Source organism: Nelumbo nucifera, chromosome 4 (assembly GCF_055504915.1).
Source record: "Nelumbo nucifera cultivar China Antique chromosome 4, China Antique-T2T, whole genome shotgun sequence".
NCBI lineage: Eukaryota > Viridiplantae > Streptophyta > Magnoliopsida > Proteales > Nelumbonaceae > Nelumbo > Nelumbo nucifera.
The window spans coordinates 6,244,841-6,261,531 of NC_142652.1; the positions used below are offsets into that span (position 1 = coordinate 6,244,841).

Sequence of the window (16,691 nt, forward strand, 5' to 3'; positions counted from 1 at the left end):
TGAAAAAAGATAACAAAAAGATCAACATTTTTTTTCAATTATAAAATACATAAATACACAAAAAATGATAAATATATATTTCATGTAAAACACCAGAAATCGCAAATAATATAAAAATAATAAAAAACTAAATGAAAGTATACAATTCAAATAAAGAGCATAAATTTAAAAAATATGGAAAATTGCAAAAATTAAAAAAAAAGGAAAAGATTTCAGAAAACAAAATTTGTAGGAAATAACAAAAATTATGAAAAAAACACAAAAAAAATCAAATAAATAATAGAAAATACAAAAAAATATATAGATTGTTGAAAATAGAATATTGCAGAAAAAACAGAGATTATAAAAAACATTGAAAATTATACTAAAACACTAAAAATACAAAAAACCAAGAAAACTGGAGACGAAAAAACTTGAAAAATATAAAAATTTGTATAAAAACAAAAAAATGCAAAAAAAAACACAATAATATATAGGAAAGCATGGAAATGCAAATAAATGATAAAAATACAGAAAAATGTAGATAATAAAATATAACAATCATAGAAAAATAAACAAATTTTGTAGAAAAATAACATAGGTTTCAAAATATTAGCTGCATTTTGAGAGCTTCGACGTCTTTGCTTCATTCAGTATTTGGTGGTCCTTGGGTGGAGATGAATGTCAAAGAGAAGGTGGAGACATTGAGGAGGAAAAGAATAGAGGGAGACGGAATAGAGAGAAGAAGAAGAAGAAAAAATACTGATTTTCTCTGGTTCGTTGAATCAAGGAGGAAGGGAGGAAGATGACGCAATGAGGAGATGAGAATGAAAGGGGGGAGAGAGGCATGGCTTGTTTCATTCAACAGTAGATGAAATCTACACTCTGGTTGCTAGTGTTCTTTGCGCTTTAGTCGCTGTTGCACTTTGTTCAACGGCAGATGAGCATAACTTGTTTCGAAGCCTCTTTTACAACCCTAAAGGGTCATTCGACCCTCTTTTACAAACCTAAGAGATAGAGAGAGAGAGAGAGAGAGAGTAGCTTGAATTAATTAATGACCCAAGTGGGTAATCCTTAACCCAACTCCACCCTGATCCTTTTCCCCTAACCCCAATGGATCATTCGACCCATATTGACCCACCATTATAATGGGAGGGTTGGGTGGGGTCAAGATTGCTAGCCTTAGTTTCGTTCTCATCCAAATTCACAAGGCCAACAATGGGGTGGGAGAGGGGAGACTTTGATATAAGAGATGAGCTCAAATCTCCTACCCATAAGGATCCTCCTCACGCCAACCCAAGGACACTACATTTGTACATTGGGAACATCTCCCCATAAATGGCAACATATAAATATGGAGATCACATTGGCACTCCACAAGTGCCTCACATGCACATCTCAGCATGCATTGGGAACATCTCCCTTACTTATCATGGGGAGATGTTCCCAATACACCTGTGGGCGATATTGTGGGCTGATCCCAATATAGTGGTAGGTCGGTAGGTGTGGATAAGAGATCCGGATTCAGATTCCCAATAGATGCACATGTGTGTTTGTGAGAGAGAAAGAGAAAGGAATAATCAACTAGCACCACTAAGGGCCTGTTTGGTAAGTCTTTTTTAGAATGTATTCTTGTAGCTCTGGCAGTCAAAAGACGCATTGAGCTTTTGACATAAGATTTAGGCAGCCCGACGACACGTGTGTCTTTCCGTGCATCATTTCAGGTCTTTCTGTGCGAGAGACACGAGAAGCTTCATTTGGAGCTTCTCGAAATCAGCCCAAAATGGGTTTTTCATGTCTTTTCAGCACCTCGTCTTTTGGCGGCTAGATCTTCTGCGTGCCAAACAAGAATAGACCAATTTCTAATATTCTCAACTTGTAAACAGCCGAAAGACCGTATAGAAAAATATGCCAAACGGGCCCTAACTTATTCAAAATAGGAGATGGTCGAATTTAAGCAAGTCAATTGTTAACTAGAAATGATAATAGATAAAATGAAAATGCATGTGGATAGGTGTTTTTTTTAAGAGAGAATGAGGTCCATTAGCTGTCTCAAGTCTCAACCGATAAATCTTTGTTCCCATGTCTCTTATACAAAACCATCGAATACCTGATGCTGAATCTTCAGCAGACTTAACTGATTTGCCAAGGTGACTCACTACAATCCATTTTTTTTGTCTCCTCTTCATCTTGGATCATATTTGCAGGATCCAAGTTTTCATCTTCTTCCCCTCTCACCACTACTAGAATGATCTCTCTCCTTTGGAAAGTAGGACTGTAGGATCAATTAAGATTGTGTCATCATCAGCATTTGAATTTTGGGGTTTGGTCTTAGCGTGGCTTCCAAGTTCCATCTCCCCTTGAAATTCCAACTAATTAACCACTGTCAGGCATCATCCCACCCATAAGGCTGTAATCAGATTAGATCTGCTGCATTCACATCCGATCCAATATCTTGGGATTGAGTCGAATTTGGATTTAATCCGAATGCAATTTATTGTGCTTAAAATGACAAAAAAATAAAAAATAACTAATTATTTTCAACTCAGACATGTATGGTAAATGTCTATAAAAAATAAACAAGTTCATTATAATGATGTTATAATTGAATAAACTTGAGCCAACCCTAACCAACCCGACCTAATCCGACCCGACTTGCACCCCTATTTCCTGAGTCTATTGACCAAGAAGGCAGAAGCTATGTAGTTTTCCCTTCATACAATTCTGTTTGGGACATAAAAACGAGTCAACGAGCGACAGATGCAGGAACTCCACTCATGGATACTTTCATTTGTCTGAAGCTCTGGGTTCTTTCAAACTCAATGGCCGTTCTCTGAAAGCTTTTCTCCTTGCGCCATGGCCATTTTGAGATCTTTCGGGAGGTTATATGGGTTCTACAGCTTCAGGACCAGAACCAGAATCTGCCCATATGAGCATGTGACCAGAAGAAATTTGTCGGACTCGAATAAGAACATCAATGGCGACAGTGAAGTTTTGCCAGTTTTGATCGTGGGTGCAGGTCCTGTTGGTCTTGTTCTCTCTATTCTCCTCACCAAATTAGGTATCTCTAAGTGTTTTTTTATTTTATTTTATTTCTGTTGGGATTGATTAAAATTTGAAATCGGCTAATTTCATTAGTGGTTTAGTGCTTCTCTGTGCCTCTTTCTGTTTGATATCTAATTTCCGCTTGCAAATTCCATGTTTTCGTCTTCCTTATCAAATTTCCTCCACGCGAAAAATCCAAAATGGTCAATAGAATAACAACATTTTTTTATGGCACGACGCAACGTTCCACCGTTTTACATGCTTTGCTGCATTTTAACCCCAATAAGCTCAAACGACCGGCTATGCTGATTATGAAATGAAATATTTGATTTTGGACAAAGATCGAAAATTGCACAATCCTGAGCTTCTGTCTTCATTATCATCTGCCTTCTCTTCATAGACAAAAACTATCTGATTAGAAAGTTTCATTTAGATAATATGTCTAAGCTTTCTTGTTGTGGGGTGGGAATGGGGCCAAACACCGCGTGCGCGTTTCTACTGTTACCCAACTGGACGTTACTGTTTGCATTCATCGGAATGAACAAAGGGGACCGGGGGGGGGAGGGTGAGGGGGGAGTGTTGATTCTTGTCAAACTATTCACGAAACTTATTGAATGTTCAGACACTTGATTATTTGAGCTTGGTGTTGTGGAGGACCAATGCCGGTCAGATATACATGGAAACTTCCCCCACCCTTTTTGATGGGAAGACATAAGTGGACCTCTATACATTATAGCCATCTTAATGAACTCATAGAAATGTGCTAGTGCCTTGTCCAACTCACTGATTAGCTATTTGAATTATATTTGGGAACTGAGACCATTCTTGCCTTAGAATTTGCATGTTCAAAATATATTTGGAACTGAAGAATGCTATTTCCTACAGGGCCTGGGGTTGGCCGGGTGATGTTTATTGGATCCCTAGAATGATGTATGTGTGTGTACTCCCAATTTGATGCACTCCAACCTGAACATTACTATCTCTTAGTAGACCGGATGGTCTCTCTTGTATGTACTCCCAACTTGTATGTGCATGTGCAAAGTTCTCTCAGATAGATGCACTCAAATCTTTTCATTAGATTTTTTTGACCCTTTCTTTCCCCATTCTTTTTTCTTTTGGAAAAAATGGCAGTACTCAAGTTTTTCTTGCTTTTCTACCATTGAATATATAATGTGCTTTATTTTTTGTCTTATTTTTCTTTCCAAGGTGGCAGAACTAAGAGCAGAAAGTTTTCTTTTCTTTTCTAGGAGTCAAATGTGCCATTTTGGAGAAAAACAGGACCTTTTCTCAGCATCCACAAGCCCACTTTATAAACAACCGATCAATGGAGGTTAGTTAAGGAAGGAATATAACTGGTTTTCCTATCAGAAGTAAACCTTTGTTTAGTTGTATAATCCTGTTATAATTTAAAACTCTTTGTCAGGTGTTCCGCAAATTGGATGGTCTGGCAGAGGAGATCCAAAGATTGCAACCACCTGTTGATTTGTGGAGAAAGTTCATATACTGCACCTCTCTCTCTGGTTCTGTTCTTGGATCAGTGGACCATATGCAACCTGAAGGTATGGAAACTAAATGGTTTCAGTTAATCTTAAAAGCCAGGTTACCCATGATTGTTCCTAAAGGCACATAGTACGGTGTGCCTTAACATATTGGAACAGGGCTATTTGATACATGTTGTGTTATGGATGCATTCGTGGGGAAGACATACCGCCGCCGGCAGCAGCAATGAGGAGGGGCCCACACGACAACTTATCCTGCCAGCTCTCCACCAGCTTACCTTATCTCATCTATTCTTACTTTATCTATTAGAAATAGGAGTTAAGTTCTGTTCTTAGTAGGAGTTTGTTTACCTATTAGAAGTAGGAGTTTGATTTAAAGTTGGATTATCCTAGCCTAGTCGAATTCAATAAGGAGTCACCCCTTGTAATCTCCTATTTAAGGAGCTGTGAATTGGGAATAAAGGCATTCGGTTTTTTAGTCAAGGGAAGAGTGAGGAGAGTTCGGGTGATCTCTTGGACAAATCACCCATTAGGTTGCCACAATAGGGTCTGCACGCAAAGGGAGGGGCAAGGGGAAGCTAGAGGTTCTCCCCGTGGACCGACCCATGACGAGATCCTACGCCCGGGCCCATAACATCTTGGTATTAGAGCCTACCGTCATGGGAGATTTGGAGCCGCTATCATCCAGGGTCCACGAACTGGAGCATAGGCTCGCAGAAACCAGCATGGAGGTTCGTGAGGTCAAAGACAATGTCCGGGAGCTACGACGCTTGCTGGAAACGTTTTTCTCTAACAAAGAAAGGAACTCCGAGGGAACCGCCACCACCAACAGTCGTTGGCCGGACTGGGCAGAGACGTCCGACGAACATCTGATCGCCGCCCCGACAACCACAGTTATTCCCAAGTATAGTCGGCTAGAATTTCCGTCTTACAACGGCACCGGAGACCCATTAGGATGGTTATATCGCTGCGAACAGTTCTTCCGTAACCAGCGCACTGATGACAGAGACAAGGTCAGTCTAGCCACCTTCCACCTAACGGAAGAGGCACAGCTCTGGTTCTACCGTCTGGAGCAGGAAGAACCCGGGCTCAGTTGGGAACAATTTAAATCCTATTGCCTCCTCAGGTTTGGACCCCCGTTGACAAGCAACCCGCTGGGCAAGTTAATTAACCTCAAGCAAACTGGAACCGTGGCAGAATACCAACGCTAGTTCCAAACCCTTCTCGCCAGGGCAGCCTCGGTACGCCCAGATCAGCAAGTAGATGTGTTCACCGCGGGGTTAGCAGAACCCCTAAGGGTGGACGTGGAGATGCAACACCCTCCCAACCTGGTCACAGCAATGAACCTCGCACGCGCCTTCGAACGGAAACTGCAGCTCACCCACGAAACCCTCAGTATAGGTCGGCCAACAACGACCTGGGCGCCTTCGAAGACAGCAGGAGTGTCTCCTTCTTCGACCGCCAGTAGGGAATAGAGGCCTCCTACCAGTAACCCTTCCAGATCGGCATCAAGTATAGGGAGTAGCAGGACAACGCCCCCCATTAGATGACTGTCCCGAGCCGAGATGGCAGAACGACGCGCAAGAGGGCAGTGCTTCAACTGCGATGATCTGTACTCCTCTGGGCACAGGTGCAAGAAGCTATTCTGTCTTCTGGTAGACGAACCCGAAGAGGACGAGGATGAACCTGCAACATCAGATCCCGAGATCTCCCTCCACACAATCATGGGGATCAAAACCTCACAAACCATGCAACTAAGGGTGCTGGTAGCAAGGAGACCAGTACGCATTCTCGTAGACTCCGGAAGCACCCACAACTTTGTCAGTGAACAGGCTGCCCGCCAGTTAGAATTACCGATGGAAATCAGGCTGCAATTACAGGTAGCCGTGGCAAACGGGGAAAGAGTTCACAGCCCCGGTATCTGCAAGGACACCAAAATTTAGGTCGGATTAGAATCTTTCCTTGCTGATTTATTCGTACTCTCCTTGGATGAATTCGACATCGTCCTGGGAGTCAAGTGGCTGATCACTCTAGGGCCAGTCCTATGGGATTTCAACGCCCTGACAATGACATTCCATCTGGATGGAAAACCGGTTACATGGCAGGGAACCAGGATAAGAACAAAGACGTAGTTGCATACACTTCAAGGTGAGAACTTGCGCGCAACAGATATGGAGAGGCTTCTCACGGATTTCTCTACAGTATTCCAAGAACCCAAGGGGCTTCCACCGTCCAGAGCCTGCGATCATCGGATCCCTCTGATAGCCAGATCAGATCCCGTCGTCGTCCGACCCTATCGCTACCCACACCGACAGAAGGATGAAATAGAAAGGCAGTGTGCGGATATGTTACAACAAGGGATCATCCGTCCCAGCCACTCCCCCTTCTCCTCTCCGGTTCTGTTGGTACCCAAGCAAGATGGGACTTGGAGATTTTGTGTGGACTACAGAGAGCTTAACAACCAGACGGTCAAGGATAAATTTCCTATCCCCATCGTAGATGAGCTATTGGACGAACTCCATGGCGTCCAATACTTCTCAAAATTAGACCTCCGGTCGGGTTACTTCCAGGTCCGGATGACTCCCGAAGATATAGAGAAAACGGCCTTCAGAACACATCATGGCCATTTTGAATTCCTAGTTATGCCGTTCGGCCTCAGCAACACACCTTCCACGTTCCAGTCCCTGATGAACGAGGTATTTCACTCCCACCTCCGTAGATTTGTCTTGGTATTTTTTGACGACATCCTAGTCTGTAGCAAGTCGTGGGTAGAACACGTGTAGCATCTACAGACCGTTTTTGAACTCCTGCGACAACACCAACTCTTCCTTAAGCGATCCAAATGCTCCTTTGGGGAATGTCGGGTCCTTTACTTAGGACATGTGATCAGCGGGCAAGGGGTCACTGTGGATGACTCCAAGATTCAGGCGATCAAGGAATGGCCTAGACCACAATCCACCAAGGCTCTCCGCGGGTTCCTAGGGTTGACGGGTTACTACCGCAAGTTCGTACAAAATTACGGACTTTTGGCGGCCCCACTAACCAATTTGCTCAAGAAAAATGCCTTCCACTGGGATAATATAGCCGATGTAGCCTTTGCAAGTTTAAGAGAAGCCCTCTCCTCCACGTCGGTTTTACAGCTGCCAAACTTTGAGCTCGAGTTCACAGTCGAATGCGATGCATCCGGCACCGGCGTCGGCGCCATACTACAGCAGCAAGGGCATCCGGTCGCCTTCTTCAGCCGCAAACTGGCTGACCGCCACCTTAAATTACCCGCCTACGAACGTGAACTGATTGGGCTGGTTAAGGCAGTGCAGCACTGGAGGCCATACTTATGGGGAAGGTCCTTCGTCGTCAAGACGGACCACTACAACCTCAAATACTTGTTGGAACAATGGCTTACCACTTCGCCGCAACAACATTGGGTCAGCAAACTACTTGGTTTCGATTTTCGGGTGGAATACAAGGCGGGAACCTTGAACCGTGCAGCAAATGCCTTGTCTCGCCGAGAAGAAGACAATATGCTCCTCCATGCGATCTCCCAACCCTGAGCTACCCTGCTGGAAGACATCCAGAACACATTGCCGCAATCACCAGAGTGGAACGATCTTGTCTAGAAAATACAGTCCGGAACGACCAACCCAAACTGGTCCATGCATGACGGGTTGGCACTATACAAGGGACGGATATATCTCCCAGCCGACTGTCCCTTAATCCCCTCCGTCATCTCCAACATACACAACTCCACACATGAAGGTGTCCAAGAAACATTGCACCGCATCCACGCTGATTTCCACTGGCAGGGTATGAAGGCTTCGGTGCGGGACTTCATTCAGAATTGCTCTATGTGCCAACAACAAAAGTGGGAAAACTTGCACCCAGCAGGCCTTCTCCAACCACTTTCACTCCCAACTCAGATCTGGGTCGATATTTCCATGGACTTCATTGAGGGCCTACCCAAGGTTGGTGGGAAATCGGTCTTATTCGTGGTGGTGGATCGTTTTTCCAAGTATGCTCATTTCCTTCCCTTATCCCACCCATATAGCGCGGTTTCAGTTGCCCACGCCTTCTTCACCCATATTTTCTGATTGCATGGGCTACCCGAATCCATCGTCAGTGACAGGGACCCGATTTTTACTAGCACCTTCTGGAATGAGCTATTTCGACTGCAGGGAACAGCCCTAGCCTTCTCCTCCGCCTACCATCCGCAGACTGACGGCCAAACGGAGGTGGTAAACCAGACAATAGAGATGTACCTCTGCTGTTTTGTGGGAGACCAGCCACGACGTTGGGTGGAGTACCTTCCATGGGCCGAATATTGTTACAACACGTCTTACCACTCCTCTCTTGGCATGACTTTCTTCCGGGTTGTTTATGGTCGTGACCCTCCCCGTCTATTGTCTTACGAACCCGGTTCAACACGTTTGGAAGAAGTGGACCGAAGCCTACAGGACCGCGATGCCCTCCTAGCCGAAGTCTCCCTACGCTTACAACAGGCTCAGGCACGCATGAAGAACGCCTATGATTAGCACCACAGAGAATTAACCTTTGAACCCAGACAGTTTGTATGGCTGAAGCTCCAACCCTATCGGCAACACTCCCTCAGATGTAGAGCTTTCCCTAAATTGGCTCTCAAATTCTACGGGCCCTTCAAGATTTTATGGCAGATCGAGAAGGTTGCATATCAACTCGAGCTACTAGAACACAGCAGACTCCATGATACCTTCCATGTGTCCTTACTCAAGCCATTTATAGGGACTTCTCCTGATAAGGTACCTCCCCTACCACCCTTAAAGGATGGCAGACCCATTCTCCAACCTCGGGCTCTTGTCCGGTCCCGTGTCAATCGGGGTACCTTAGAAGTCCTAGTGGAGTGGGACGAACTACCATCAGCTGAGGCCACCTGGATCCCCTGGTCTGATCTTCACAACGCCTATCCGGATCTCGAGCTTGGGGACAAGCTCGTTGCCCAGGAGGGGTGTGATATTATGGATGCATTTGTGGGGAAGACATACCGCTGCCGGCAGCAGCAATGAGGAGGGGCCCACACGACAACTTATCCTGCCATCTCTCCACCAGCTTACCTTATCCCATCTATTCTTACTTTATCTATTAGAAATAGGAGTTAAGTTCTGTTCTTAGTAGGAGTTTGTTTACCTATTAGAAGTAGGAGTTTGATTTAAAGTTGGATTATCCTAGCCTAGTCGAATTCAATAAGGAGTCACCTCTTGTAATCTCCTATTTAAGGAGCTGTGAATTGGGAATAAAGGCATTCAGTTTTTCAGTCAAGGGAAGAGTGAGGAGAGTTCGGGTGATCTCTTGGACAAATCACCCATCAGGTTGCCACAATAGGGTCTGCACGCAAAGGGAGGGGCAAGGGGGAAGCTAGAGGTTCTCCCCGTGGACCGACCCGTGACGAGATCCTATGCCCGGGCCCATAACATGTTGCATGCCATATAAGACTTTGGCATGAACTGTGCAATTATTGTCCAAGGGATCATTGAGTAATTGGTGAGGCATTTGATGACTGACTTTGCGTCTGGTCCATTCCTTATTCTTCTTTTGACTATTTCAGAAAACTGATAATGACAGTTGCATTCATTAATTTAAGTTAGATTCTGGTAAGAGGTTCCCTTGCATGTGCCCCATATTCATATTTACCAGTGAATATATTAGTTTAGAATCCTCAGAATCATCCCTACGACCTACATTTTAATAAGCATACTCTATTTTCTGCTAAGATTGAACATCAAGAGGTTCACTCTAACATTTTCTTCTTTACAGACTTTGAACAGGTAGTTAGTCCTGTTTCTGTTGCACATTTCTCACAGTACAAACTAACGAGGTTACTAGTTAAGCAGCTGGAGAAACTTGGTTTTTGTGTTTGTGATAGTGATGGGTTAGAAACCATTGACTATGGGACCCTCAGGGCAGGGGAGATATTAATGGGGCATGAATGCGTATCTATCAAATACAATGATAGTTGTATTACAGTGGGTGCTTGCTTTGTCAAAGAAGGGAAGAAGATTGAGAGAAATATCAACTGTACTATCCTCATTGGTTCTGATGGTGCTGGCAGCACAGTGAGAAAGCTCATGGGGATAGAAATGAGAGGTGAAAGAGACTTGCAGAACCTTGTCAGTATCCATTTCTTTAGCCAAAACCTTGGGCACTACCTACTTCATGATAGACCAGGGATGCTGTTCTTCATATTCAATACAGATGCTATAGGTGTTCTTGTTGCACATGATCTCAACCAAGGTGAATTTGTGTTGCAGGTACTACAATACCCAGACTGACTATAGAATTGCCATGATTTCATTGACAATGCCTTGATACGTCCTGTTCTTAACTAATGATTGTTATGCTTGCTTTTTTCCACAGGTACCCTTCTATCCTCCTCAGCAAAACATCAAGGACTTCAGTTTCGAGGTATACCTATTCCTTGCAAAATACTTATGCAACATTGTACTAGTGTTCTATTCTTTTGTGATTTCATTTTCATGAGAACATATGAAGGACAAATAATTTGATTAGGATAAGAGGCTGGAAAAAATATTTGCCCACCTTTGCAGTAATTGTGGCACTCATGTAATCACTCTAGACATAACTAATAATCTGGCAGGTTTCCATTTCACACATGACTACCCATCCTGTTGTAGGTATGCAAAGAACTAATTCTCAAATTGGTGGGCCAAAATCTTGTTGACATAGATGTGGTTGATATAAAGCCATGGGTGATGCATGCTGAAGTTGCTGAGGAGTTTGTTTCTGGTGGCAACCGAATAATACTTGCTGGTGATGCGGCTCATCGTTTTCCTCCAGCTGGTGGTTTTGGTGAGTGACATTTCTTTCATGTCAATATTGGGAAGCCCATTTCCCTTCACCATATTCTTTTTTTTTTCCTGTTCCTGATTGACAAATTGTTTCTTCTCACCTGGAAGTAGCTATCAGTTCTGTTAAAAAAGGAAAAAAAGACAAGCAAGTTAGGTGTCACCCAGTGAGGAATACTCCGCTTGGAAGGTTTCGGTTGTCCCTAGTTCTCTGGAATTAATGGAACACGTGAAGGGGATATGGACTAATCATCCAAAAAATTGAAATTACTGCCATAACCTTCCAGTCTATCTCATACACTTGAAATGTGAGAAATAAAATAAATAGGCACTAAGAAAAGAAAAGAAATCAGGTGACATGTATTTTGTTAAAATTGTAAAGAGGCAAAATCCACAGGAAATAAGTCATCATCCCTAGCTGGATTAGCTATAATTGCTATACATGCTAGTGTGTGGCACCCTTGATTTTGCTAATCTATCAATAGGAGTATTCAGTTTACTCTATCGACCTGATCTTGGATTTAGATGATGGTGTCAATATGATCTTGTTTTAGCAATTGTGCAATCCTCCAAGAGGCCCTTGCCAGGACCCTTTCCTCAAATTAAAGCTTGGTCCCCTTCAATCTTCAAGGGAAAATCCCCTCTCTTTGGCTATCCTCGATCCAAAAAAATGCACTCTTTTGTTATTATTAATTCACTCTCGCTTATCAGGCTGCTGAACACCCAGATCATGTTGTTCCATGGAATATCCTGCAAGTCCTACTTGTCTGGACTGTGACTTAGGAACTTTCCAATGTGCTCCTAATGAATATGAGGATCATTGTTTTCAAATGGACTGGAGTTGGAGCTAATACAACTAAGGGCAGCAACCATGTTAGGTCTAGCGGTAGAGGGCTGATTCCTGTGAGTGTTTTTTTTTTTTTTTTTTTTTTAAATCCAGTGTCCAATAAAGGATTTTTTTTATCAGAAACGATAACTTTCATTAGAGATAAATTAACCTGAAATACAGAATTCAACCCTTATTAGAAAAGGTTGATCCAATAAACATCAAACATTACATCACTGCCCAAAAAAGACTCTCCCTTGCAGTCCCTTGTTTTGCTAGGGCGTCAGCAAAACCATTTGCTGATGTCCTTACCCACTTGAACCAAACACCCACCTCCCTTGTTACGCTAAGAATTTCCCTTATCAGCTGTCTATATTGCCAAATTCCCAGCTTCCCTGATTGCATCCACCCAATTACCAACTTGGAGTCTCCCTCTATCTCAATCTGCTGTAGCCCCAAGTGTTTGGCCAGTTTTACACCTTGATGTAGTGCCAAGATTTCCGCTCTTAAGGAATCTCCAATTCCTATTGGACCTGAAAACAGAGCCATTATCTTGCCTTCATTATCTCTGAAAACACCTCCTATACCAGATGGGCCTGGATTACCTATAGAGCTTCCATCAAAGTTCAGTTTCACCCTTTGTTGTGTCGGTGGGGACCAAACTTCCTGTATTGATAGCAGCAAGGGGTGATGGCTTGATTTTAGATGCATTTTTGTTTCTTTCCTACCACTACCCCCACATCGCATTGTGATTGGAGAGGTTAAGAAGATACTATTTTCTTTGTTCTTTTATTGTACATGTTTCATCACTTCTTCCTTCTCACTTTGATTGATGCAGGAATGAACACTGGCATTCAGGATGCTCATAACCTTGCCTGGAAAATAGCTTGTCTAGTAAAGGGTATAGCTCCCCCTTCAATTCTTCGCACTTATGAAATGGAACGTAGGCCGGTATAGCTTCCTTTTTTTCCTATGCAACTTTCGTGTTATTGTAATGTTGATACTTTTCCAAATATCTAGGGGTCCTTAACACCCATCTCTTATTGCTTTCAGATCGCCATTTTCAATACAGCACTTAGTGTTCAGAACTTTAAAGCTGCTATGTCAGTTCCTTCGGCACTTGGTCTTGACCCAACTGTTGCAAACAAAGGTGGACTAGAACTATTTATATCTTTGATTTCAGACTTTCAGTTTCTCATGTAATCTGTAAGACTGTATTCTGGTTCTGGCTAGGTTTTTCTTGCATCCGTCACAGAATATATAATCTGTGCTTTTATGCTGGTTTAACAGTACATCAAATAATTAATAGTGAAGTTGGTTCTATTTTACCCTCTGGACTACAAAGAGCACTTTTAAATGGGATTTTCACGATTGGTCGTGCACAACTCTCAGAATATATTTTGAGTGAAAGAAATCCTCTTGGATCTTCAAGGCTTGTTAAACTACAGCGAATATTTGATGAAGGAAAGAGCCTTCAGCTTCAGTTTCCTACTGAGGATCTTGGTTTCAGGTATCATTTGTGATTCAGATCAATAAAAATGTTCTCTTGTGATAGTCCATATTTTATGCTGTTTAACTTAGGGTCTGCTTGGTTTGCATTCAGAATTGGAATCAAAATCCCTTGGAATCAGAATTGGAATGGTTTATTCCCATAGTCTCTTTGGTTCAGACAGGAACCGGAACCGGATTTGGAATAAGCTGGAATGGGATTTCATTCCTAAGGGAGGGGGAGGGAATGACCATTCCCTCAAATGGGGGAATGCCATTCCAGCAGAAATAGCAATGGCATTCTGATTCCGCCCAACCGAACAGTTAGAATTGGAATAACCCATTCTGATTCCGATTCCAGACCCATATTCCCGTGAACCAAAGGGGCCCTTAATTTCCATAAACCTAGATTTTTCTCCTAACTTGCTTACTATCCTGACCAAACTGACCCTAGATTTTTCCGACAACCAAAGAAGAAATGAAGGGTGATATGGAGAACGAGGGCAGCTATCTTGTGGGCAGTGTGGGAAGAGAGAAATAATAGGATTTTCCAAGGGAAAGAAAAATCAGCTCCTGAAGTTATTGAAGTGATCACCATCAAGGCAGTACATTGGCTGAAAACTCTTGACTTGTTCAAGGATGTCTCCATAGATGATTTGACTAGAGGCTGGAGTATTTTAGCAAGGTCTTCTACTTCATCACTTACCATACAAGCAGTTTGGTCCCCTCCTTTGCAGTGTAATGTTAAACTGAATTTTGATGGCAGCTCTCTTGGGAACCCTGGACCTTCTGGAATAGGGGGTGTGTTTAGAGATGCTGAAGGAAAAATCCTAGCTATGTATTCTGGTCCAATAGGTTTGGCGGACTTGCTTAGAGCTGAAGTGTTGGCTCTCCTCCATGGGCTCAGATGGGCCAAACAACTGGGCTTTCAACAGTTAGAAGTGGAGGGAGATTCAAAATTAGTAGTAGGTTGGCTGCAATCAAATAGTTTGGGAACATGGTCCCTTAGACAACCTGTAAGGGAATTATTGAGCTTCACAAGGGAGCTGGGTGCACAAGTTTATTGGTCTAGGAGGTCAGCAAATGCTTTAACTGACAACCTAGCAAAACAAGGGGTGAATCGGGAGGTTTTGTTTTGGGAAATGTTTAAGTTATTTTTTGTTCAGGGGCCACCTTTCACTTTAGAAGGTTACAGTTGTTCTTCTGGTTTTATCTAATGAAAGTTACCATTTCCTATAAAAAAAAATCCTGACCAAACTGACTTTGATTAGTCCAACATATATGGATCCAAGTTGCAAAAGCAATAAGATATGGTTTTAAGAAGGTTTAATCGGCTGAAGTGGTTGGACTGAATAACTTAATGCTTTGTTTTTTAGTGAGTAAACCATTAAGTAGGGTGTAAGCTTCTTAAATGGTTGAATGGCATGCTTGGTTGATTTCTACTAAAAGACAAAGCAATAAGCCATTCAATTCAGGCAATTCAGTCATCATCGAACAGCTTAACAGCCCCTATGGTTTGTTCAACCTAGCTCAGAATTCCACTACAATTGATGGTTAAATTTTGTGGCTTTCCAGAAGTCTGAAAACTTTCCTTGAGATTGTGATAGCTTATGAACACTGGTTCAGTTTGAATGAATTGACTTTCTTAACTTCCATGTTGATATTAGGTACCTCCAAGGAGCACTTGTTCCTGACAGTGATAAGGTACCAAATGCACTGAAAGAAACACCTACTGGTCTTCGGAGGAACTTTATTCCATCTGCAGAGCCAGGGTCACGGCTGCCACATATGACTGTGAAAGTGTTGCAGAAGTTATCAAATAAGGTCTGTTTACTTTGACTTGTACATAGAAATATTGGGGTCTCCCGGGGCAGGTACTACTAATATGAAGTCTGATGCAATGAACATCAGTGTGTGATTTACGGATCAAGGTGGTTATGACCATCCCATCTGTTATTTTACTTGTGATATCACCTAATCATGATCCATAAAATGATGGTCCTACATGAGTGGACCATGTTTTTCTTTATACTATGTCTAAAATGGGGTCCTCAGTATTGGTACTTTAGACCTTATTGTGGTAGTTTTCTTTGATTCTTCTCTCTTTTCATCTAGTCATCTTTTATCTTTGCAGGAGACATTTTCTACATTGGATCTGGTATCTGGAAATAAAATTGAGTTCCTTCTCATTGTAGCACCAAAGAAGCAATCCTATGATCTTGCTAGAGCGGCCTTCAAGGTGGCGAAGGAATTCAAAGTTTCTCTTAAGGTGTGTGTCATTTGGCCGCATCGTGTTGCTGAGAAAATGGATGGAAGTAGAGCTGCATTAATACCCAACACGAATTATATAGATGTTGAGGAAGTTTGGAGGTCATCATCTTCACTTTCATGGTGGGGAATCTGTCAGGTGACTGACAGAGGAGCCATTTTGGTTAGGCCTGATGAACACATTGCCTGGCGGGCAAAGTCAGAAGTCCTTGGTGATCATGTTTTGGAGATGGAGAAGGTCTTTTCTTTAGTATTAGCAATTAAAAAAACTCGTGTATAGGAAGGTACTGGTGATACTGATGACAGATTCTTGCACCAAGATACCAAGAAGCTATCTTTCTTATGTTGCTGCATAAGAGTACGGATGCAACAGATTGAGCCATTCTGCTTGATGGTCCTGGATTTACCGATTACTGAACATTTTATCTAGATTTTCTTCATTCTTTGATCCTTACTGCTGAACATAAGATAATATATTTAATGGATAAGATCATCCAATTTTGGTTACTTTTGGCTTATTGGAGTGACTATGAAATATGAAATTTTAGCAATTTTCAAATAACACAATGTCTCTGGGTTTTCCTGTTGGATATTTATAGTACAAGAATGTCATACAATAAATTTGTTAAAATCTCTCTCTCTCTCTCTCTCTCTCTCTCCTTACCTTCTAAGTGTAACAAACGATTGGTCCTGCTGAGGGTAATCTGGGTCAATATTGTCTGTCAGGCTTGGCTGCCTCCCGTTACCAGATTA

General features: G+C 42.5%; 1 protein-coding gene across 5 annotated transcripts; it reads left to right on the forward strand.

The window, feature by feature from the left end:
- Positions 1–2,616: 2,616 nt before the first annotated feature.
- Positions 2,617–16,500, forward strand: EMB2421 (FAD/NAD(P)-binding oxidoreductase family protein). 5 transcript variants are annotated; one of them, XM_088904310.1, is made up of 12 exons: positions 2,927–3,040; positions 3,910–4,031; positions 4,272–4,354; positions 4,448–4,583; positions 10,308–10,801; positions 10,908–10,955; positions 11,186–11,360; positions 13,021–13,133; positions 13,236–13,332; positions 13,416–13,692; positions 15,338–15,494; positions 15,805–16,500. In XM_088904310.1, the coding sequence occupies exons 3-12, from the start codon at positions 4,349–4,351 to the stop codon at positions 16,216–16,218; spliced, it is 1,917 nt and encodes a 638-aa protein (XP_088760436.1). In that variant the 5' UTR covers positions 2,927–3,040; positions 3,910–4,031; positions 4,272–4,348; the 3' UTR covers positions 16,219–16,500. The 5 variants fall into 5 exon arrangements, with proteins under 5 accessions (XP_010248894.1, XP_010248895.1, XP_010248896.1 ...); XM_010250592.3 differs by lacking the exon at positions 3,910–4,031 and having other exon boundaries at positions 2,617–3,040; XM_010250593.3 differs by lacking the exon at positions 3,910–4,031 and having other exon boundaries at positions 2,617–3,040; positions 13,473–13,692.
- The last annotated feature ends 191 nt before the right edge of the window (positions 16,501–16,691 follow it).